The sequence below is a fragment of the Hippopotamus amphibius genome, chromosome 1 (genome assembly GCF_030028045.1).
Source record: "Hippopotamus amphibius kiboko isolate mHipAmp2 chromosome 1, mHipAmp2.hap2, whole genome shotgun sequence".
Taxonomy (NCBI): domain Eukaryota; kingdom Metazoa; phylum Chordata; class Mammalia; order Artiodactyla; family Hippopotamidae; genus Hippopotamus; species Hippopotamus amphibius.
In genome coordinates, this window is record NC_080186.1 from 18,439,545 (window position 1) to 18,461,667 (window position 22,123).

The 22,123-nt window shown below is 42.6% G+C and overlaps 1 protein-coding gene and 1 pseudogene across 2 annotated transcripts; both read right to left on the reverse strand.

The window, feature by feature from the left end:
• Positions 1 to 2,205: 2,205 nt before the first annotated feature.
• On the reverse strand, positions 2,206 to 21,058 carry FUCA1 (alpha-L-fucosidase 1). 2 transcript variants are annotated; one of them, XM_057699886.1, is made up of 8 exons: positions 20,616 to 21,058; positions 14,902 to 15,036; positions 13,097 to 13,234; positions 10,971 to 11,076; positions 8,573 to 8,773; positions 4,618 to 4,808; positions 3,193 to 3,292; positions 2,206 to 2,968 (listed from the first exon to the last, which is right to left on the reverse strand). In XM_057699886.1, the coding sequence occupies exons 1-8, from the start codon at positions 21,023 to 21,025 to the stop codon at positions 2,828 to 2,830; spliced, it is 1,422 nt and encodes a 473-aa protein (XP_057555869.1). In that variant the 5' UTR covers positions 21,026 to 21,058; the 3' UTR covers positions 2,206 to 2,827. The 2 variants fall into 2 exon arrangements, with proteins under 2 accessions (XP_057555869.1, XP_057555876.1); XM_057699893.1 differs by lacking the exon at positions 3,193 to 3,292 and having other exon boundaries at positions 2,843 to 2,968; positions 20,616 to 21,047.
• LOC130831619 (serpin B5-like) lies at positions 5,498 to 8,215 on the reverse strand (annotated as a pseudogene).
• Positions 21,059 to 22,123: the final 1,065 nt, after the last annotated feature.

A 22,123-nucleotide genomic window follows, 5' to 3' on the forward strand; every position in this document is an offset into this window, starting at 1 on the left:
TAGACTTTAAAATAAAAAATGTTACAAGAGACAAGAAAGGACATTACATAAAGATCAAAAGATCAATCCAAGAAGAGGAGATAACAATTATAAACACATATGCACCCAATATAGGAACACCTCAATACATAAGGCAAATGGTAACAACTATGAAAGAGGAAATGCAAGGCAGAAATAGAGACACAGGTGTAGAGAACAAACACATGGACACCAAGTGCGGAAAGCAGGGAGGGTTGGGGGGGAATGAATTGGGAGATTGGGATACCAAATTGTACACTCTAAATATATGTTGTTTATTGTCTGTTAACTGTATCTCAATAAAAGTTCTAAAAAAAAAAATGAGAGAGAGAGTGCATTAATTTCCACAATTTAGTGAATTCCCCAGTTTTCTCTCTGTTATTGACATCTAACTTCATCTAGCTGTGGTCATAGAAGTTACTCTTAAAAATATTTATTAAAAAAAATCTACTGAGACTAATTTATGGCCACATATATATTTTCTTTGATCTTTTTTTTGTTGTTCAGACTCAATAATTTCCACTGTCCTGTCATTAAGTTCACTGTTCTTTATTCTGCCTACTCAGCTCTGCATTTGAATCCCTTTAGTGAAACTTTCATTTCGGTTATTGTAATTTTCAACTCCAGAATTTTAATTTTTAGATTTTCTGTCTCTTTATTGATATATTCATTTCACTCATACATCATTTTCTTGACTTTCTCCACATTTTCCTTTAGTTATTTGCACATTTAAAAGCAGTTGATTTAAAGTTTTTGTCCAATATATCTGCCATCAGGTCTTTTCCAGAAACAGTTTCTGTTGATTTACTATTTTCTTTCGAATGGGCCAAACTTTCATGTTTCTTTGTATGTCTTGTGATTTTGTTGTTGCTGTTGTTGTTGTTGAAAACTGGACATTTGAATCTAATAATGTGGCAACTCTAGAAATCAGATCCTCCCCCTTCCCCAGGGTTTGCTGTTTTTTCTTACTTTGTTCATAGCTTTTTTTTTTTTTTTTCCTTTTTGACTGTTGTAGGCTGTCTCTGTGCCAAGGTTAAGCCAGAAAGGTAAACTTAAGATCTTCTCAGGCCTTTTCTGACTCTTTCACTGGGCACGCATGGTCACTTGCTAATATTCCCCACATACACAGTTGTTTTGAATTTCCTAACCTTTAATGTCTAGCTCTCCAAGGGGGGAAAAAACAAAAGGGGAAAAAAGAGCACCAGCCCTTTAAATCCTCTGGAAGTTACTTTAGCTGTTGGTGGAGGGGCTTGCAACAATGGGGAAGGTACAATGATGGCTTGCCCACCTCTCTGCCAGTACCTCTGTAGTGAAAAGCAGCTATCAGAGCACAAATCCCTGATATTTGGAGGACAGGGTCCTTTTGCCTACCTTGGCTCTCATAAGCTGTGTGTAAGTTGCTCCAAGAACACATGCACAGCTGTCTATTCCATGACTAGGTAAGAGGGATGGGTAGCTGAAATTGAGCAGAATTAACCATAATTTACCATCCAAGTTTTCTTCTGGAAGTTGCAAGCCTTCAGTAGACTCCAGAGTTTCAAAATAGTTACAGGAGACAGATTCTGCCAGTGCAATTGTTGTCTAGGTGAGAAGACACATTCTTGGTGCTTCCTCTCTGCCATCTTCCCAGAACCCTCTCTAGAGACTTTTTAAAGTTACGTTTCACAAGTTTCAGTGCATAGTGTTCTCATTACCATTCTAAGTATTTTCTAACTCCCCATATGGTGCTTTTTTTGATCAATAAGTATTTAGAAATGTTCTTAAATTTCCAAACATATTAGTTTTTTTCCTCCAAGTTTTTGTGGTCCTTTAAGTATGTTGCTGACATACTATATAGCCTGTATGATATTGCTTCTTTGGTATTTACATTTGTAAATGTTTCATATGTGCTTGAGAAAAAAATTTTCTGTAATTGTAGGGTAAGGATTTCAAAATACATCTAGTAAATAAAAAAGAAATAGAAAACTTTATTAGATCTATAAAAATTAAAGAGGCTGAACTGGTAGTCAACTCAAAAGAATGGTACCGGAAGTGAGGAGTAGAAGAACCAAAGGAATTACTTTCCTTGCCCTGCATTAAGGAGACTTGGCAGATTTCCACCCCACCCCCCTTTTTTTAAAACATAAACATAAGGCTATAAGCAATCCATATAGAAACTGGAAGAAGAAAGCCACAACATGCTTTTTGGTAGAAAATAATTTGATGTATGAATTTATTCATTTGATTGTACTAAAGAAAACAGGGCAGAATCACATTCATTTTCTTCACAGTATCACTGTAAACAAACTGAACTTCAGAGCTCTTAGTTTGCTTTGGAAACTTCTAAAAAGCTGACTATTAGCAGCCTAGGAAGCATTTTCCTTCCCCTCCAGAATCTCCTGCTCCTGCAGGTAGGTGGGGGTAATTGGTGACATTTGATGCTAAATAAATAGCATGTCGTAGTTTCTGCCAAATCCTTTTCAGCTCCTCCCATAGGCAACGGGATGACTTGGCTTATTCTTGATCTGAAGTCATTTGAATAAGCAAGCAGGTTATGAAACACAGAATGGAATGAAGTTTCCATCGTAGATAATTCCCAAAGTTAGGAATGGACGGGCTTAACTGTTCAGTCTCTTCTGCTGATCAGAGATGCTAGCAATGGATCTCAGATCTTTGATCTTGTGAGACATCAGTGTAACATAATCCATTCCTTTTATTAAAATGTGTTGGAAAAGAGATGTCTGAGTGGAGTAGTTTGTCACAGTGATGGAATACAATACGAGCAAAACCAAAGTGTAGGCCATGTTCCTTTCTTCTTGAATTCCAGTGATCACTCCACCCCTGTCAGCTTTATAGTCCAAGCAAACTCAGTTGGAAGAGCAGGGGGTGGCAACTGGGGCAGGTACACGAGGAGACCTTTACCTGGATTTGGGGACCACTTCAGATAGCTTTGGATGCCCAGCATTGTTACCTGAAGAACACAAAAGGCAATGGAGAAAGCATTAATGCACTGATAAGCACAGAATATGGCCTGAGCATGGCAGGAAACAGTTATGCTGGGCCAGGGTGGGGAAGGCTGTCCAGAATGGGAGTAAACACGGGAGGACCCTGGGGAAGGAAGGAAGAATTAGAGAAGGCTTGCCAATTCCTTTATAAAAAGTTACATCTCTGCCAGGACTGACTGAGGCTCTTTACCTCTGTAGTTGAAGTAGTTACAGGGGATTCAAGGTTTAAGATTCCATCTTCTGGCCAGTGCAGGAAAATGGCATAAACAGCTGATCCTTTTGAGGTATACCTGGGAGAAAAGAAACACCATCGCCAAAGATACCTGGCTTATTACCCTGCCACGTGATCTTATACATTCCCCTTTCAATTATCTACCAATTCTGAGACCTTCAGTCTGTCACTGCTACTCAGAAGGACTAATAACTCCATACCAATTAAGGTCTGTAAGAAGAAAGCAGGCCTGCAAGACTCTTTCTGTTGATATCTTGCATGTTGTCTCTCTATGGGGTTCTAAGTTTCCTTAAAAATTTTCTTTTCAACTCTTATACTAGTTATCTCACACTGAAGCCATCTGCCTCATTATTCGTCTCTCTCTTCAACTCCAAATCCATGTGAAAACAGCTGAGGCCATAACAGGGGCAAGGTATGCAATGAAGACAAAATTATTTCTTTCAATTAAAAAAAATTTTTTTTAAATTTATTTCAATTAAAAAAAATTTTTTTTTTTTTTGGCCGCCCCATGCAGCTTGTGGGATCTTAGTTCCCCAACCAGGGATCAAACCCAGGCCCACAGCAGTGAAAGCGCTGAGTCCTACCACTGAACTGCCAGAGAATTCCCAAGACAAATTTGTTGTTCTGAGATTTCACCATGCTTAGAGAAGAGGGTGAAAAATCACTAAATAGAAACTCATCCAAAACAGAAGCATGAAGGCGTTTCCCCTGATCCAAAGACTCCTGCTCTGTGGTATGACACTCGCCGAGGTCTTCCACTGAACAGTTAGTATGTGCCTAGCACTCTGCCAGGTACTTTACATACGTTATCTCATTTGACCCTCACAAACACTCTAGGAAGTTAGGTATCAGCACCCCATTTTGCAGTTGGAAAAAACTGAAGCCCAAGACCAAATAACTAGATCCACAGTTTCAAGGATGAATCATGACTTCTCCACTTAGTAGCTCTGTAATTCCAGGCAAGTGATATTACTGCCCTGAGCCCACTTTCTCACTTGTAACCTGGGGATAATGACAGTATCAACTTGGGATTGTTGAGGGTATTAAATGAGGAGAAAGAATTTAGAATGGAGCCTTGCACATTGTGGATGATGTACAAATATTAGCTATTACCATTTTCAGGAGGTGGGGTAACACTGTGAAGCAAATTGGCTGATACTTTGTAGCTCCTCCTTTTTTTCACCAAGCCTATTGCCTCCCTTACTAGTCAGATACCCTGGGGCCTAAAACATAAACCTGGGCACAAATTTAATAGCAAAAGAACCACTTTTGCACTTCCTCAAGATGATTCCCAGCCTGGCTTGTACCACTGTGGACCCAAGGAGATGCCAGCTCAGAATGAGCCACATCTCATTCCTGCAAGGAACAGAAGACTAGACTCACCACACAGAGGTCGTGTTCTTTTCAGATTGTACCCTCCACGGTTTGGAGGCATAGATAGCCTCCCCATTGATGCTCAGCCACTTCCCAACAGCAAGAAGCCTTTCTTGGAAGATGGGGACAATCAGTCCATCTTTAGTTGGTCCAATGTTGAGAAGATAGTTGCCTCCCAAACTTACTGTCTGAATCAGTTCCTGGAGAGAACAGAAAAAGGGAAATTCTAGCTCTGAAAGCCAAGCCTGGCCGAATGCTTAGAACACACAGATGAAGGGAAGAAAAAGAATCTAGGTTACTTTCTCCCTCTGCTTTGGGAACATCCTTTACCCTTTGGAAAATACTATATATTTTTGTCATTATAAAAGCAGGACAGGCTTATATGAGAAAACTGAAAAATCCTGCTACAAGGTGGAGAAATACATTAACTCGAATTCCAGGGAGTGATCACGGGCACTTCCCCGTGAGCCGGCACCTGCCATGGTGTCATATGCAGTGGGGAGGGTCGTGTGTCAGAAGAACAGAATGTGGGCCGGGATGCTGCAGACAAAGCACTTGGCCATGAAGGAATCCCATGGAGCCATCCAGAGAGAATACCGGGATCAGAGAGGAGAGATTTAGAGCAGGTGCTGTGGAGACTCTGGGGAGGTGGAAGAGCTCTGATGAATTTCAGGACACTCTGGATGCAATGGACTCTATAAATGTGTGTGTTGCGCCTTCAGGAAAACATGCTGCAAAGAGATATATTCTTTAAGATTTCTGGAGTGGGATGTGTGTGTGTTTACTGCGACCTCAAATGGTAGCACTTCAAGGCAGCCCAGAAAAATTAAGGCTGTGGACAGAATATGTTAAAAAGGAGGTTTTGTTACAGTGCCCAAAAGACTTCTGGTCTTTTTCCTGTGCAGTTAATTCTACATAGTTGTGATACTACATAACTGGTCTTCATCAACCCTCAAAGCATTAACCCATATTACATTCAGAAACATTTTTTTTAAATTCAATAATATTTTATTGTCAGCAGCATGAAAGAAATTCAATATTGAACCTCCGGGGCAAGAAGAAAGTTGAACCTATTTACAACGAAGCCAGAGGAGAGAGGAGGGGAGCACTATCACCAGATCCAACTCTTCTTCATGTTACTGTGGTGAATTAACACGTGAACTGGTGACACAGATAATTTCTCAGAAACACCTTTAAATCTGCAGTTGTCGTAGGTTACCAACTAGCTATCTACAGTAACTAAACCCACAGACTTTGGAAAAATACGTGTCAAGGCAGCGTGAGCATATCAATAGCTTTAGTCACATTTCTTCGCAACATCAAGGTCCTCCCCCTTTCCCACTATCACAGTAGACAAAGAGACAAATCCCTTCAATATGCGAAAATTCTTTTATTGTCGACTGTGAAAGTCCCTGTGCATTTAAGTCCCTAGTGGTCAGACATCCACAAGCCTATAAGTCAGAATTCCCTGCCAGTGGTCTCTTGCCAACCCAACAACCACGTGGGGGTTCTATCAGAAGTGAAAGTTAATTCTTAATAAGATCTGAACTTCCCCTTGTGGTGCTGTCCTTTGGTTACTACAGGTCCAACACTCCAAAATTTCAAAAAGTTCTGAAAACAAAGTTTTTTCAGAAACAGGAGGCACGCTGATTTGACAGCAAAAGCTGATATTTATGGGCTACCTAGAGACTTTATTTTGAGCAAATATTCTACATTTTGTGGCAGAAATAGTAAGGTGTTGATTTATAGGGTGCTGTTCCAGCCTCTATCAATGGAGATCCGTAACATACAGTATGTGTGACATATTATCTTTCTAAAATCCCCAAAATTCAGAATTTGAAAGAAATATTTGTCCTGCAGGGTTTAGCGTAAGGAACTGTGGACGTACAGTAGCCTGAACGTATGCCCAAGTTTCACTGGCCCCAGGAAAGTTTTGTGAAGCCCATGTGCCAGTTTCTTTAGTCTTTCAGGGAAAAGAGAATGTCTGGAACATTCTGTACCCCAGGGAAGGAAGGCTAAGCTTTGGTAATAAAATCCTCCAGATCCGCCTTATAGGAATTTTCTTTGTGAAAGACAGTATTCCTGCCAATAACCCTAGATAGCTTGACAAATAATGAATACATATTTTTTTTCTCTAAGGTGATTCCTTTTCATTAAAATTATTGTCTTGGTGTACTTCAAACACTGGCACAAGAGTGTAAAGCAACCAAACTCCAACAAAGAACTTTAAAAAAAAAAAAAAAGTATTGTCTTTGAAGGGGGCAGGAGGGAAAGAACAAAAAAAAATAGATTGGAAAAAAAGGCCTATTAGTGTGAGCACCAGCAGCTTCCTGATCCAGCAATATTAACAATTTATTGTATTTAGAAAATGATTCTCTGGATGCAGAGTTTACAGAGAAGTCGGGTGGGACTTAACCTAGGCTCTGCCACTTATGGAGAACAGAATTTGCCAAAGAACATGATGTTTCGAGTTTTGTTGTGCCTGATGAGGTAAATAAAGGGGTGATCGGCATTGAATTCATCCTTGTGTTGCAGGATTCATGATCCTGGCACCTCTGTGGAATCCCCACCATCTTCAGTTATTTCCAAGCACACTCCGTGAACGACATTTGAGAGAGCCACTCCCTTGGTCTCTGACATTCCAGAGAAATCGAATGTATTCTCATTAAAGATGTTTTTCAGCCTTAGGTTTTCCAGACTAGCCTTGGCATCAATCATCTTTTCCACCTTAAATTTTGGAATGGAGAGTTTGACTTTGGCATTGGCCATGGTGCTGGGACTGATCCACTGCAAGAGCATCTCTGAGCTGTTTTTCAATCTGCTCCAGGCCCGTGGACCCATCCTCCACATCCTTGGGCAGCAGGATGAGCATGCTGAGGTGCTTGGTTTGAAAGGGAAGCTCTATGACCTTACAATTGATACCATCAATGTTGCCCATACAGAACGTGGCCTCCAGATTCATCACTTGCACTGGTTTGGTGTCGGTCTTACTGATTCTGAAAGGACATTCTTTGGTTTCTGATTCAGGAAATTTCTTCATCCATTTTCCAACAAAGTAGGCAGCATCAACCACAAGGAGTTTGGTCTGGTCGTTTACACTGTTGTCAGCTAAAAGGTTCCCGAAGCGGCCATTTGTGAGTTCCTTAATTGAGTTGCTGATCTGACCTTTTGTTTCTTCCAATTTATCTTTGAAATCGACAGTCTCCATTTCATTTGCATAGGGTCTCTTGGTGGAGCTGATGAACTCTGTAGAAAGATTCAGAGATTTGTCTACATAGAGCCGTTTGATTAGTTTCAGGCAGTAAAAGGAACTAAGTTTGTTGACATCTGATGTTACTGTTTGAAATCCAAAAGGCACATCTCTGACATTTTCAAAATGAAGAACCTGTCCAATTTCGTTTGCTGTGTCACCTTTGGCGCCCACTTGAGCAAGTGACAGAGAGGTGGAAAGACAGATTGGAGAGAAAAGGACATTGCCCACTGGCTCCTTTTCACAGTTGTTTCAACAGGTCAATTGCAAAAGGTGAATTTGCCAGTCACAGGGCATCCACTGGGGGCCTGAAGTTACAGTGATCCTGGGAAATGCAAGGCCAGGGAAAAGGAAAGCCAGGCGCAGAAGGACCTTGACGTGGAAGCAACTCTGTGGGGCAGAAGCAGCCGGTGAGCTCCCAGAAACATTTTAATGGCTAAGGAAAACCCCCAAATCTACTTAATTATTCCTTTAAGGTTGCAAGAAATTGAAACAGCTCAAAGGTCAAACTGAAAATAATCCTGAGAAGAACATCTCTGTACAGAACTCTTCTATAATTATACCCATTTCCTTAGGACAGGTTTTATAAGTATGTTCAATAACCCTAAAGGGTTCTATCGGCCTGCACTTCCATCCACAGTGCTTCCACCACTCTTAGTCAGAAGGTAGGTTGGGATAGCAGTTAACAAATCACTACCTCACAGGTGTTCTTACCGAAATGATTTCAGATTCACTTGCAATGTGAGCCATCACCATGTCACGACGATAGCCCCAGGACATCTTGTCTATGGAGGTGCACATCTCCCACTTGTGATCCGGCAAGGTCTCTGGCTTGAATTTATCTTGACAGTTGTAGTATCCTCCATGGTGACAGGAACAGTTCTGACCCCACCGGTCATTTACCACAACCACATCCTAAGGGAGGAAGGGGGACTGGGGTCACGGGGGGTAAAACCACTTAGCTTCCTCACGTAACGCAGTTTGATACGTTAGGTGCTAATTTGGAAGCAAGGAGCAGATTGAGTTGAGAGTAGTGTTTCTCAACTGGGGGCCATTTTGCCCTGGACAAGACTTGTGGCAAAATCTAGAGACCTTTTTCTGGTTGTCACAAGTGGGGGTGGCGCTAACTGCCACCTAGTAGCACCAGGGATGCTGCTGCACATCTTACGACGTACAGGATAGGCCCCTCACAACAAAGAAATATCCAGCCCCAAATGTCAACAGTACAGAGGCTGAGAAACCCTGGCCTAGGAACATGTAATGTCAGAGCCAGGGTGGCCTGTTTAGATTCTCTAGGAAACCACTCATTCTATCAGGGGAGAAATGGAGAAGAGAAGACCTGCCCGAGGTCACATCCCCAGGCCGAGTTTCGGAAAGCTGTGAATCAGGTATTTGAACCCAGCCCAGGATGCTTTCCGCTATACAAGCCTGGCTTTCTTTACCTAGGGAAGGAAAAGTCAGTAATCAAACATTCTTTTCCTTCCCTCAAACTTCTGCTGAATGTTGAGAGAAATCCTTACAGGGACTAGCTTAATGTCAACGTTTAATACTCCTAGGAGGCTCCTGCTGGGGTATCCAGAGTAAACAAAACACAGTTCTTGCCCTCAGAGATCCAGCAGAGACTAGCTGAGGAGACAGATACGTGGACAACTACAACGTGACATCCACATCAGAGTTAGGGGTGACCATAAACGGGGAACACCGATCCAGGAAAGGGGGTAAGTTACCAGGAGCCAGATTTAGTTCACATTCCACCAGTGCTTAACTACGTGCCTCACTGGGCCAGGTCCTGTTCCTGGGGTGGGAGACGTAGCAATGAACAGACCCAAACGCCTGCCCTCCCAAAGCTGACACTTTAGTGAGGGAGACCGACAGCAATGAGGTAAACGCTATCTGAAACATGTTAGGCCAGGTAAGTGGTAAGAGAAAGCAAGGGAAGCCATACACTGTGACAGAGGCATGCTGGAATGTTACACAGGGTGGTGGGGAAGGTGACCTCCCAGGGAAGACCTCTGGAGAGCTCAGGAGTCAGCCACGTGGGAACCACAGAGAGAAGGCAGAGTCAGGGTAAGGGAGTAGCTCTCCTAAAGGTACTTTCCTACCATGAGTATATCGTCAACACAACCCCTCCTTCCTAACGCGTGAGAAAGCATTCAGAAAGAGAGTGCGTAGAATAGGGTCTGTGGTGTCCCACCCAAGGTTCCACATCTGAGTCACCCCCGCCTGGGGACCATGGGGGGAACGCCATTAAAGGTCCCCACACATCTCATAAGTCCCAGAAAACCAATCTGAGTTTGCTTCTATTTGTCTCACACGGTCTTTCCTTTTTCACTTTCTTCCCATTTTGTGAATTTAGTAATATTTACCCAATGAGATCCTTAGAGGTTTATGAGTCTACCAAGATATAGCTCAGTTCAAACTGGTCTCAGACTTAAGATTTTTCTTGGAAATCCCCAACAAATCTAGACTATGTAAAAATTTTTTGAATTTCCTATCGTGAAGATTAAGACTCCTGCTACTTTGTAAGTGTATTGAAATACCAGCTTCAAATGCAGAGCTACTGTGCAGCGTAATAGTGTTGACTACGGGGAAGAGGGCCTGGTAGGCAAAGGTCCCTCAAGGATTTGGATACAAGGGAAATGAAATTTCCCCTTAAGAGTTAAACTACATTATCAACATAGAGTAGGTGAAGGCTCAGATATTCACATTTTATTCCTATCGTTTAATTTTCATATGTTTTATATATTAATTTTGGGGCTGGTTTTCTCATTGATAATGTCTGTGTGCTTCACAGTTTATTTTCTCTACGGTGGTCTGGGACTTCTACACGCTATCCCTACGCTGCTCAAATGTAAGAAGATTTTAAACTATTTTGTAAAAATCAAGAATTAAAGGAGAAAAAGAAAGCTTACACTCTAAGGAAGGGGCCAAAAAAGAATGAAAGGAGCAAGCTTTAACATCCACTAAGTTCCCTGATCCCCCCCACACCCGCGCGGATGTTACTGTTTACTGTCGCTGCTGTTGTCATTACTGTAATTACTCCGGATCTTGGTTCCTCACTTTTTCTTTTACCACAGCAGATAAACAAGAGATAAGTCCTATAATCATGTACCTTAACTGGGCTATCATTGTAGAGCCAAGCAAGAAAATTTGTAGAGTTCCAGTAAGTATCGGGACATTCCCACTCTCCATCAGACCAAATCAAGTCAGGTTTGTACCTGAGAGACACGCAATGAGAACAACATTTATTATCTGAATCCTTAATTTCACAGTTAAGTCTTACGGATCTATCTTTGCAACAAATATTTAAAACTTAACTTTCCCTTATTTTGCAAGTACCAAAAAATTACCACAGCGCAGAGAAGGTGGAAGACTAAAGAGATGAAAATGACAATACACACACACACACACACACACACACACACACACACAAACTCCTTAGCTAACACAGCCACTGTTTAATACATAGCATTTTGATATATTTCTTCCTAATCTTTTTCTTTTTAATGTCTTAAATTAAAAAGTAGAGCAGTAATCAGTGTGTATACAATTTGGTTTCCTTTTGGCAACTAACTCCAATGAAAAGAGTGGTGCTCCAGAACTACAGGATTCATGTTTCTGCTTTTAAGACAGTTAAGAGCTTGAACTGTTCCATCAAAGGCATTTTGACGGACAACTACCCAAAGCTTTGACTATTAAAATCTACTGAATTCACTTGAACCACAGTTGCATCTTTCACATATTATTACTCTGAGCCCTATGAGGTATGAGTGTGTGTGTGTATTTATAGCTATAAGGTAAGCATGATTATTCCTACTTTAGAAAGCAAGTATCTAATGTTTAGTAGGGTACTTTGTTTTAGGTGACAAAGCTGGAAGTAACAGGAGCTGGAACCCACATGCAAATCTGTCTGATGCCTGATCCTGTGCTGTACTCCATAACTGGAAGGATGAGTCAAAAATTATCCGTATGCTGGCTGTGCGGCCAACAGAAGTTTTAATATAACTGTAGTGAGGATAATTTTTGACTCACCCTTGTACTTAGGACAGTGGGTTGATTCCAGGAAAAAGACTGCCTGTCTAAGAGGTGAGAGAAACACAGATGGTCTGTGTTTTACTGGGTACAAGAAACTGTACTAGATACTTTATACTCATCACCTCATTCATTTTCACAATGACCCTGTGATGTATAAACAGATAAATAAACTCAATCTAGAAAGATCAAGTAGTTTGTCCAAGGCTATACAGTCAGTAAGAAAAAAGAACTGGATTTCTGACTTGAAGCCTTTGCTGGTCTCTTACAACTGTACTATTTCCTTAGAGAAGTCATCTGGATGCAAGGGGTCTTTTTTGTCTTTTGGTCTACACTGAGAGTCCAGGCAGAGATAGCTGCCTCTTAATCTTTAAAGATCCTCCATCCTCTAGGAGCCCCCAGGAGCAAGAAGGGCAAACTCAGAATAAAACATGGTGAAGACTAGTGACAAACCCCAAAGTGAAAGAGATCATTTTAAGAATAATGATAGGACTTCTCTGGTGGTCCAGGGGTTAAGACCCAGAGCTCCTAATGCAGGGGGCCCAGGTCAGGGAACTAGATCCCACATGCTGCAACTAAGAGTTTGCATGCTGCAACTAATGATTCCGTGTGCTGCAACTGAAGATTCCGTGTGCCTCAATGAAGACCCGGTACAGCCAAATAAATAAATATTTAAAAAAAAGAAAAAAAAAAAAGAATGGTAATAAGAACACCATTATTCTTTATCAGGAATAGTGACAGATACTTTTCACATATTATGCTGAGCCCTATACAGAAGGCATTATTATCCCCACTTTACAGAGTGAGAATCTGAGGCTCAGAAGGGTGACCTATTTAAGGCTTTTAAGTGACAAGAGCCAGGAATCAAGTACAGATCTGCCAGATGCCAAATCCTCTGCAGGGCCCATTAGACCATGTTACCCTTCCCCAAGGTCCTGACAAAGAAAATAGCATGTAAGGAGGGAACAGAAGTTTTGACTTACGACCATCCTCAGTTTTGTTTGTTTCAATTTATAAAGGCAATATGACATTATGAAAGTTTTGAAAAGTGGGAAGAAAAAATATATTTTGTCTTAACACAACCATCACTTTTATTATTTTGATATCCTACCCCTTTCTCCCTTCCTCTCAACTTAACAGTATCCTCTAAGAAGCTCAGATGTCATTGCTGAAAGTCATAAGGCCAAAAACATTTCTGTTTAGTACCTGTTAACAAGGTCATATAGCTCCGGCATTGTTTTTGCACGGACAAAATGCTGTGTTTTGAAGCCATTTTTCTTATCACGTAGGTAGAGAGGATGGAACCATTCTAAGAGCGAGTGATAGAGACCATAGCGTATGTTCCTTAAATAGAAAAACAGGACAGCAACTGTCATTAAGCAAAGAAAAACTAATTTGTTTTAAGAAAAATCAGTTGCAGCATTTTTACATCTCAGTGAAATTTACCTATAGGGCAAGCGGGGGAGGGTGTGGGGGAGGAGGTTAGTGCACGATCCACAACCAGTTCCTTAAATTATCTCTTTTCATTCACTTAAGCAAAATGATTGGGCTCACTATGTTTTTGATAATACACATAACAAATTATTTTTATAAATAAATATCTTAACACCAAATGTCATTTAAACCATCTTTTTTCTTTTAAGTCAATTATCTCAATAACATATAGTCCTATTAAAAAATGTTTTCTGTCAATCATAAGAATACATGTTGAAGAGATACTGGAAAATAGAGACAAGTATAAAAAATAAAACATCCAAAATCTTATCACTCAGAAGTAATCATTAGCAACATTTTCTGTGCAGTTGAAATTAATGAATACAGGTTTATTGGTTCATATAAGATTTATCAATAGTTCTTAACATACCCCAAATAAAATATGGTTAAACTGACCTATTTTCATACACGATGAAGCTTGTTTTGAGTTAAGAATAGTGACTGTTTTGGAAACACTATAATACAAGTAAGAAGTAAAGATAACATCGCAATGGCATAGATAAGGCAGAAAGAATTGAAGTTAAGTATTTCATCATGCAATTTAGGGACTAAATAGATATGAAGAAGGTAAAAAATCAAGGATATTAGAGTCCAGATCTAATCAACATCTCAGAGTTTTACAGCAGGACTATTAGGACAGCACAGCATTGGGAAACTGAATATTTAACAGGTGACATAAGTCAGCAAATGCTTTCTTAATGGACCAGATAATACCTAGGCTTTGCAGGCCTTGCAATCTCTATACCAACTCTGCAATTGTAGTTTGAAAGCAGCCAGAGACAATGCATAAATGAATGGGCACAACCGTGTTCCTACAAATAGGCAACTCATCTAGGCCCTTAAATAGGACATTAAGTTTGCCAAATCACAACAGAGCTGAGACTGGGCATGACACAAGTACCACTTTTCCTCCTTACAGGTAAATATACCCAGAATTGTAGGGTCCAGAGCCAGAATACCTAGGTTCAAATTCCACCTCTGCCCCTTGCCAGCTCTCTGATCTTGGGAAGTTACTACTTATTAAGTGGCAAATGTTAGAAAACATTAATTAAAATCAACACAGTGGCTCCTTACCTCCCTTTTTGCTGCTTTAACTGCCCTTTTCAGTTCTCTCTTCATCTGCCATCCATCTAAACCTTCCCTAAATGCCTGCAAAGCTCTGTGTTGACAGCTAAGGAGGACACAAAGATAAGACCCAACCCTGACCTCCACCAGGTACTGGAAAAGGCCCTGGGTTGGAAGGCTTTCCAGAAAGAATCCTCTGAAGAGCACAAATACAGCATTGTGGTCTACACTGGGCATCCTTTACCTAACCAGACAGGGCTGTGAACTTCTCAGATGGTGTCACCTTTGGTCACATGAAAACTGCCAAGCATCAAACACTGCCAATTCAAGGTCAAGCCCTTCAAAGTACTCATTAAATGCAAACTTAGAAAACACAGAAGAGTAGAGAAGTCACAGTATACTGGATGGCTAGATTGAAAGTGATGATGGAGTATCTGTCTGTGGACACACACCTCTTCCGGATGGCTGTTCCCAACTCACCAACCAAATCACGATGGGGCCCCACATCCATGGAGTTCCAGTTCCAAGACACAGGACTCGGCCAGTTTGTGAAGCCTTCGTGATGCTTTGTTGTCAGGACTACATACCTATAGACATTGAAACCACATTAGCAATGGAAGCAGGCAGTGGGCCACCAGCACAAACTTACATGGCGTGCCTGAGGCTTTTTAAATGGTTGGGAGAACTTGACTACAGGAAACGTACAGTCGACCCTTGAACAACATGGGGGTTGGGGTGTCGCCCCCCTGTGCAGAAGAAAATTTATGTATAACTCTTGACTCCCCCAAAACTACTAACAGCCTACTCTTGACTGGAAGCCTTACCAATAACATAAACAGTTGATTAACACCCATTTTGTATGTTATATGTATTGTAAACTGTAGTCATACAATAATGGAAGCCAGAGAAAACAAAATGTTTTTAAGAAAATCATAAGAGAAAATACATTTATAGTACTGTATCGTATTTACTGATATCGTAAGTTTATGTTGTCTGTTTACAAGATGAACCACCTGTCAGTACCTACATCAATATTGTCTTATATGATATAAAACACTGTAGATGTTATAGTTAATACTAACCCTAGATATCAGAAATGAAAAGCTAATGTGAAAAAACAATTCATATTTATTTGCAGGTAAAACGATTCATGCATTGGTAACGAAGAAACAGCAACATGATTGTTTTACAGTAGCCCAGTGTAATCAATACTTCATGGTGGCCTAGCCTATACACTAATGAACGAACCATTATAAAATTTTTATGGCATACAGTATTATAGTCATATTCATAATGTGGTATTGGAAACACTGTTACATTGGAAAACCACTTGCCTGTGATGATAGGCTGATACACAGTTATTCAATTATGAGATGGGGAGGGGGGTGGAGGGGAGCGTACTGTATGGTAGTGTAATTCTTTGAAAGGGAAATTTTAAAACAGTAAGAAAACTGATACATTATTAATTTTATACTAAGTATCACTTACCTTATGCTTGTGTAAGGATTGGCTATTCACTTCCACACCAATCTTGCACATGATGTTCTACACCAGGGGTCCCCACCCCCGGGCCATGGACTGGTACCAGTCCGTGGCCTGTTAGGAACCGCACCGCACAGCAGGAGGTGAGCGGTGGGCAAGCGAGCAAAGCTTCATCGGCCGCTCCGCACTGCTCCCCATTGCTGCGTTACCGCCTGAACCATTCCTATTCCCACCCCCACCCCCACCCCGCCAACCCTGTCCATGGAAAAATTGTCTCCTATGAAACGGGTCGGCCTCTGGTGCCCAAAAGGTTAGGGACCGCTGTTCTACACGAGGAATACTTAGGCAATGATGGCAATGATGACAACACAAATATGTTTTGCTCAGTTCTTAGATTTTCACATGCAGACACACATACACAACAGATATGTTTATTAACTGTATGTCATGATTATTTACTGTTCATTGAGTAGAAGTGGATCATCATAAAGGTTTTCATGGTGAGTAGGCTGAGGAGGAAGAGGAGGGGTTGGTCTTGCTGTCAGCGGTGGCAGAGGCATGAGAGGTGGAGGAGGTAGACCGGGAGGCAGGAGAGGTAAGCATTCAGTGTAAGGTGATGGAGATACATCATAATTTCTGTTTGACATTTTTGCTTTTACATTTCTCTAAAAATGCTTCTATATATGATACCAATCCTTCCATTGTTTGCTTTAGTTTCATTGCTCATATCATAGAAGGGTCCAGATGGTAAAGGAAGTCAAAAGCTGCCTTGAATAATCAGAATCCTTCTGCCTGACTGTCTAATGTCAATCTGTTTTCTGGCACTGCTTTTTCCATGTCTCTTTCCTCATCATCTGGCACTTGTATGAATCACTCATCTCCATCAAGCTGTCCTCTGTTAATTCCTCAGGTGTGATGTCTATTAGCTCCTGAATTCCCCCAAGATCCATATCTTGGAACCCTCATCCCCCACCTTCTTTGCCACACCCACATCTCTTTCCTGATTTCCTTGACTAGCTCTGTTGTAAATCCTGTGGAGTCATGCACAACATCTGGACACAGTTTTCTCCAGAAGGAAATTATTGTTCTGGGCTTGGTGGCTTTCACAGCTTTTTCTATAACAACAATGGCATCTTCAATGGTGCAATCCTTCCAGACTTTCATGATGTTCTCTATACTGGGGTTCTCTATAGTGTAGCGCTTAGAATCCTTTCCATACAGTACTGTGTGAAATGAGCCTTAAAGGTCCTTATGACCCCTAGATCTAGACTGAATTAGAGATGTTGTGTTTGGGGGCAAGTGGACCACTTTGATGACTTTGGTGTTGAACTGTTGGGGGTCTAGGTGGCCAGGAGCATTGTCCAATATTAAAAGAACTTTAAAAGGCAGTCCCTTACTCACAAGGTACTTCCTGCTTCAGGGACAAAGCACTGATGGAACTAATCCAGAAAAAGGGTTCTCGTTGTCCAGGCCTTCTTGTTCTACAACCAAAAGACTGGCAGTTCATATTTATCTTTTGCCTTCAAGGCTCGTGGGTTAGCAGCTTTTTAGAAAAGGACAGTCTTGATCATGAAGTCCATTGCATTTGCACCAAACGGAAGAGTTAGCCTGTCCCTTCCTGCCTTAAATCCTGGTGCTTTCTGGTCCTCCTTACTAATAAATGTTCTTCATGGCATTCCCCCCGCCCCACCCAGGATAGGGCACTTTCATCTGTATTAAAAACCTGTTTAGGTAGGTATCCTCTCTCCTCAATGATTTTCTGGGAACTTGCCTCTTGGTTGGCAGAAACTGCTTCTCCTGTTATCTTGACATTTTAAAAGCCAAACCTCTTTCTAAAATTATCAAACCATCCTTTGCTGGCACTACATTTTCCAGCTTTAGATCCTTCAGTTTCCTTTTGCTTTAAGTTGTCATGTGATGACTTCGCTTTTTTTAAAAATCATATTAGAGTCTTTAGGTACACCTTCTTATAGCAATCCCACACCCACATTAAAGCTGCATTTTCAATATGAGATAAAAAGGTATTTTACAAGAAATGCAAGGTTTTTCATGCCTCCTGGCACAGCTGCAGTGACAGCTTCATGGTTTTTTGTTTCTTTTTTTATGCTGGATTCATTTATGTTGGAATGGTGGGCAACCACAGCTGCAGACCTCAACCCACAATACATATCAAGCAATTCAACTTTTTTTTTGTAATGCTGAATTTTCTGTTTCTTGGGAGCACTTCTGGCATCACTAGGGGTACTCTGTATGGGTCCCCTGGTGTTATTCAAGGTTTATGATACTGCACTAAACAAGATGAAAAATACACGTGAACACGAGAGATCACTTTTTACTGCAATAGGCAATTTTCTGGAAGGATAAATGGTCACGTGAAGGTGATGAGCATCACGTGGCATTTTAAGTGGGTACTCGCAACACTTGAGCTCACCATAACACCAACAGGAGGTGGCTACAAAATTATGACAGTAGCACAGTATGTACTACAGTTAATTTTATGCAGTTATGGTTTAATACTGCATCTTTATGTTTCCTTACATTTCTGCGAGGGGCACCATGTATAGTCTCAAAGTGTATGTGTAAGTTTTGGCAAACTTCAGCTTTTTATAATAGATTTGTATATACTTTATGGTAGTAAATGACAGAATGACAGACTAGTATCTATACAGTTTATGCATTTCGTGACTTTTTATGCATACCTAACTTTTTCTTAATTTCTGATATTTCTGTGAGTTTTTTCAAATTGTTGCAAATCTCCAAAAATTTTTCCAGTGTATTTATTTGAAAAAATCCGCATATAAGTGAACCCATGCAGTTCAAACCCGTGTTGTTCAAGGTCAACTGTACTTGTATGAGTGACTATATTAGTGACACCCAGAGAGTTGCTTCAGTCACAACACCCCTTGGGTATTGCCCCGGGAATGAAAGCAAACTCAGGAAAGCCACAGTCCTTAGTTCCCAGTCAAGCAGGAAACAAGGAAGGAAGGGAGGAAGGAAGGAATAGGTAAGGGGAAAGATGGACACTTTGGCTTTCCAGTTCTTCAATCCTTCTGTGTATCAATGATTACTTTAAAAAAAAAAAAAAAAAAAAACCCTTTGCCCTAAAGGAGAAAGAAATCACTGCTGGAAATAACAGATGATAGAAAAGTAAGCTGTTTGTTTTACCAAGCCCTTATGAATTGCCTCTCATTTACAGAGGTCACAAAAGGCCAAAAGAAGAGGGGGAAAAGGCAAGTGTTGAAATAACAACCAAACCACTCAACATTTCATTTACTTTTATGGCAGAAAAATAGCTGGCGCTCCCATGTGATAACTTAATCACTGGCTGATATGGGGAGCTCAACTTTAGGGCTAGACAGTATTTCAGGCTCTGTGGACCACAGTCCTCTCTGTGGCATATTCCTCTTCTACTTTTTTCAAACAACGCACTTAAAATGTAAAAACCCTTCTCCTCTCAAGAAACTTACAAAAACCAGCAGAAGACCAATCCCTCTGGCCATGGTTGCAGACCCCTGGTGTGGTGGAAACAACCTTCACCTTAGAGTCAAGGGATTTGAAATCTAGGACATTAGTTCCCTTCTTCTGTGTTGGCCCAGTCATCTCGTCCATAGCCAGGGCATCTTGTCTTGGACAAAGGATGTCTCCCAGATTTCCACTTCTTTGTTTGAAAATTATGGATTTCTAAGCCTTCTGGAAAACAGTGAACTCCTCTGTTTATTCAAAACTTATATTCCCATGCATTTAATTGCAAACACTAAATATCAGTTGTAATTTCTCTTTTGTACAAGAGAAACTAAAACCTGGAAGATGTCTGAGCAGACAAGGTAAGGGTGGAAGGCTGCCCTGAGCCAGGAGCTGGGAAACCTACCTGCCTCCATTCTACTCTCCTCCAACCCACTTCCCACCAGACAGCCAAACTCGACCTCGAAGCTGAGGGTCGCTATTTCCTGACTTAATACTTGTGACATCCTGCCCTCAAGGATGACTCCTTCAGGACTGGCCCCACCCTTCATCAGCCTTGTGACTCCTTGCCTTTCTCTTCCCGGCGCCAGGGCTCGACACTTTCAGTTCTCTGAACCATCCGTCCACACGCAAGTTGCAACAGTTCTCAAAACAATTCAAACATTTCTTGAGCACTCTCTGTATGCAAGGCATTGAGAAGAGCAGATGAAAGAGAACCTGTATTGCTGCCCAAATACACTGCACACCAGAACTCCCTTCCCTCTGGGACATATTAAACCTGAAAGGAAGAACACGATCCCTGTCTACAGCCATGGAAGGAAGGTAGTAGGGAGGTAAAATGCCTTGTTCAAGTTCGCAGTTGAATTAGGACCAGACTCCATACCACTGGCTTAAAATCCTGGAATCCTGATTGTCTTGTTGACACGTAAGGGACATCAGGTGTCACCTGGCTCAGTCCACCACTAACCTGAAACCTTTATTTCCTTCTAATCCTCAACCGGACGCACCTCCTCAGGATCAGGCGTGCGGTATTCAATTCTGCATCCTTCAGGACGCAAAACAGAGTAGCCCCGGTACCTTAAGTCAGACGGACACCTCTGTGACCCGGCAGGTTGCCTCGCCTCGCCTGCCCCCACCCCCGCTAGGTTCCCACCTGCCTAAGCACCCCGCCCCCCCCCCCCCCCCCCCACGGGCGCTCCGCCCGCCCCCGCGGCGAACTCACTTGGCCCCGGCGGCCTCGAACAGGTCGGCCCAGCTGTCCGGGTGGAAGAAGCGCGCCGTGAACCTCGGCCCGAAGTCGCCGTAGCTGAAATTGGGCGGGTAGTTCTCCTTCATGAAAAACTGATACTGTGGCAACTTCTCGCCCTCCCAGTGCCACCAGAACCACTCGCTGCCCCAGGCCGGCACCGAGAACACGCCCCAGTGCACGAACACTCCGAATTTGGCCTCGTCGAACCAGGCCGGCAGCGGCCGGGAGTCCAGACTCGACCAGTCCGCGGTGTAGCGGCGCGGAGGGCCCGTGCGGCGCGGAGAGCTGGTGCGGCGCAGAGGCCGCACGGCTCCAAGCACCAGCTGCAGCTGCAGCTGCAGCAGCAGCAGCGACAGCCCGGCGCCCACCACCCACCACTGCATCTCTGGATTTGGCACAGCTGCCTCGGCGCCTCTCCGCCCCTTCTTAACGCGCAGGTGCTGGGCGCGCGGCCCCGCCCACCCTAACTAATGATTGGCTCGGAAGGAAAAAGGGGTGGGGAAACCCAGGCTGCTAGGCTACCGAGCGTCTTCCCCTCCGGGTGGGCGGTCCCTGACCCCCCTCCCGAGCCCAGAAGGAGAAACAGGCAAGGAGGCGTTGATGGCGCTCAGGTGAGAGAAGATTGAAAACGTTAGAAGAGAATTCACTGCGGGGTGAAATCGTGGGGGTGTGGGAGGCCCGGTGTGTGCAGAGACCTGGCAGTGGTCCATTTTACCATTGGGAGCTCTAGGGGACTTTTTGAGCTGTAGTATGGAAGAGCAAGTTAGGAGGCAGAAATACCCGATGGAAGGGCATTGTAACAGCCCTGGCAGAAATGACGGGGCAGAAGGACGATGGGAAGAAGCATTATAAGGGGAGAAGTGGGAGGAAAGTGGGCGCTGAAAGAGGAAGAACAGGTGTGACCATTTTGCCTGTCAAATATTTCTTGAACTTGCTTCGGGAATTTTGAGGCAATTCAAAGAACTCAACATCTAGTTGGAAAAATAAGACCCATCACAGACCGCCACGAAGGAATATTTTTAGAGCAACAGAGTGAGAAAATTGAGAGCTCAGGCCCAAGGAATGCCTACGTGAACCTTGTCTGGCAGGGAGGTCACCAAATTTCTCTACAATTGGTAGACGCTGTGCGTGCTCAAACAGGCGGTGAGGACATCAGGTGTGGGACGTCTAATGACACCCCCGTGGCACTGACTGTACCTACATATCAGTGAGAGAACTGCTGCAGGTCAGAGTTGGAAGGAACTTTGGAGATTCTCGACACTCTTTCTTCTCTTTTTCTTGGGGGGGGGGCAGTCTTTGTTGCTGTGCGCAGGCTTTCTCTGGTTGTGGTGAGCGCTGCGGTGCCTGGGCTTCTCATTGCTGTGGCTTCTCTTGTTGCAGAGCTCAGGCTCTAGGCCCTCAGGCTTCAGTAGTTGTGGCACATGGGCTCAGTAGTTGTGGCTCGTGGACTCTAGAGCACAGGCTCAGTAGTTGTGGTGCAC

Excerpts from the sequence above, each read along its gene's own strand:
- FUCA1 (XM_057699886.1), bottom strand. The coding sequence starts at position 21,025 with ATGCAGTGGTGGGTGGTGGGCGCCGGGCTGTCGCTGCTGCTGCTGCAG. Across the intron at positions 13,235-14,901 it reads GGAACAGCCATCCGGAAGAG|GAACATACGCTATGGTCTCT; the intron begins GTGTGTGTCCAC and ends TTTCTATTTAAG. Across the intron at positions 8,774-10,970 it reads ACAATGATAGCCCAGTTAAG|GATGTGGTTGTGGTAAATGA; the intron begins GTACATGATTAT and ends TTCCTCCCTTAG.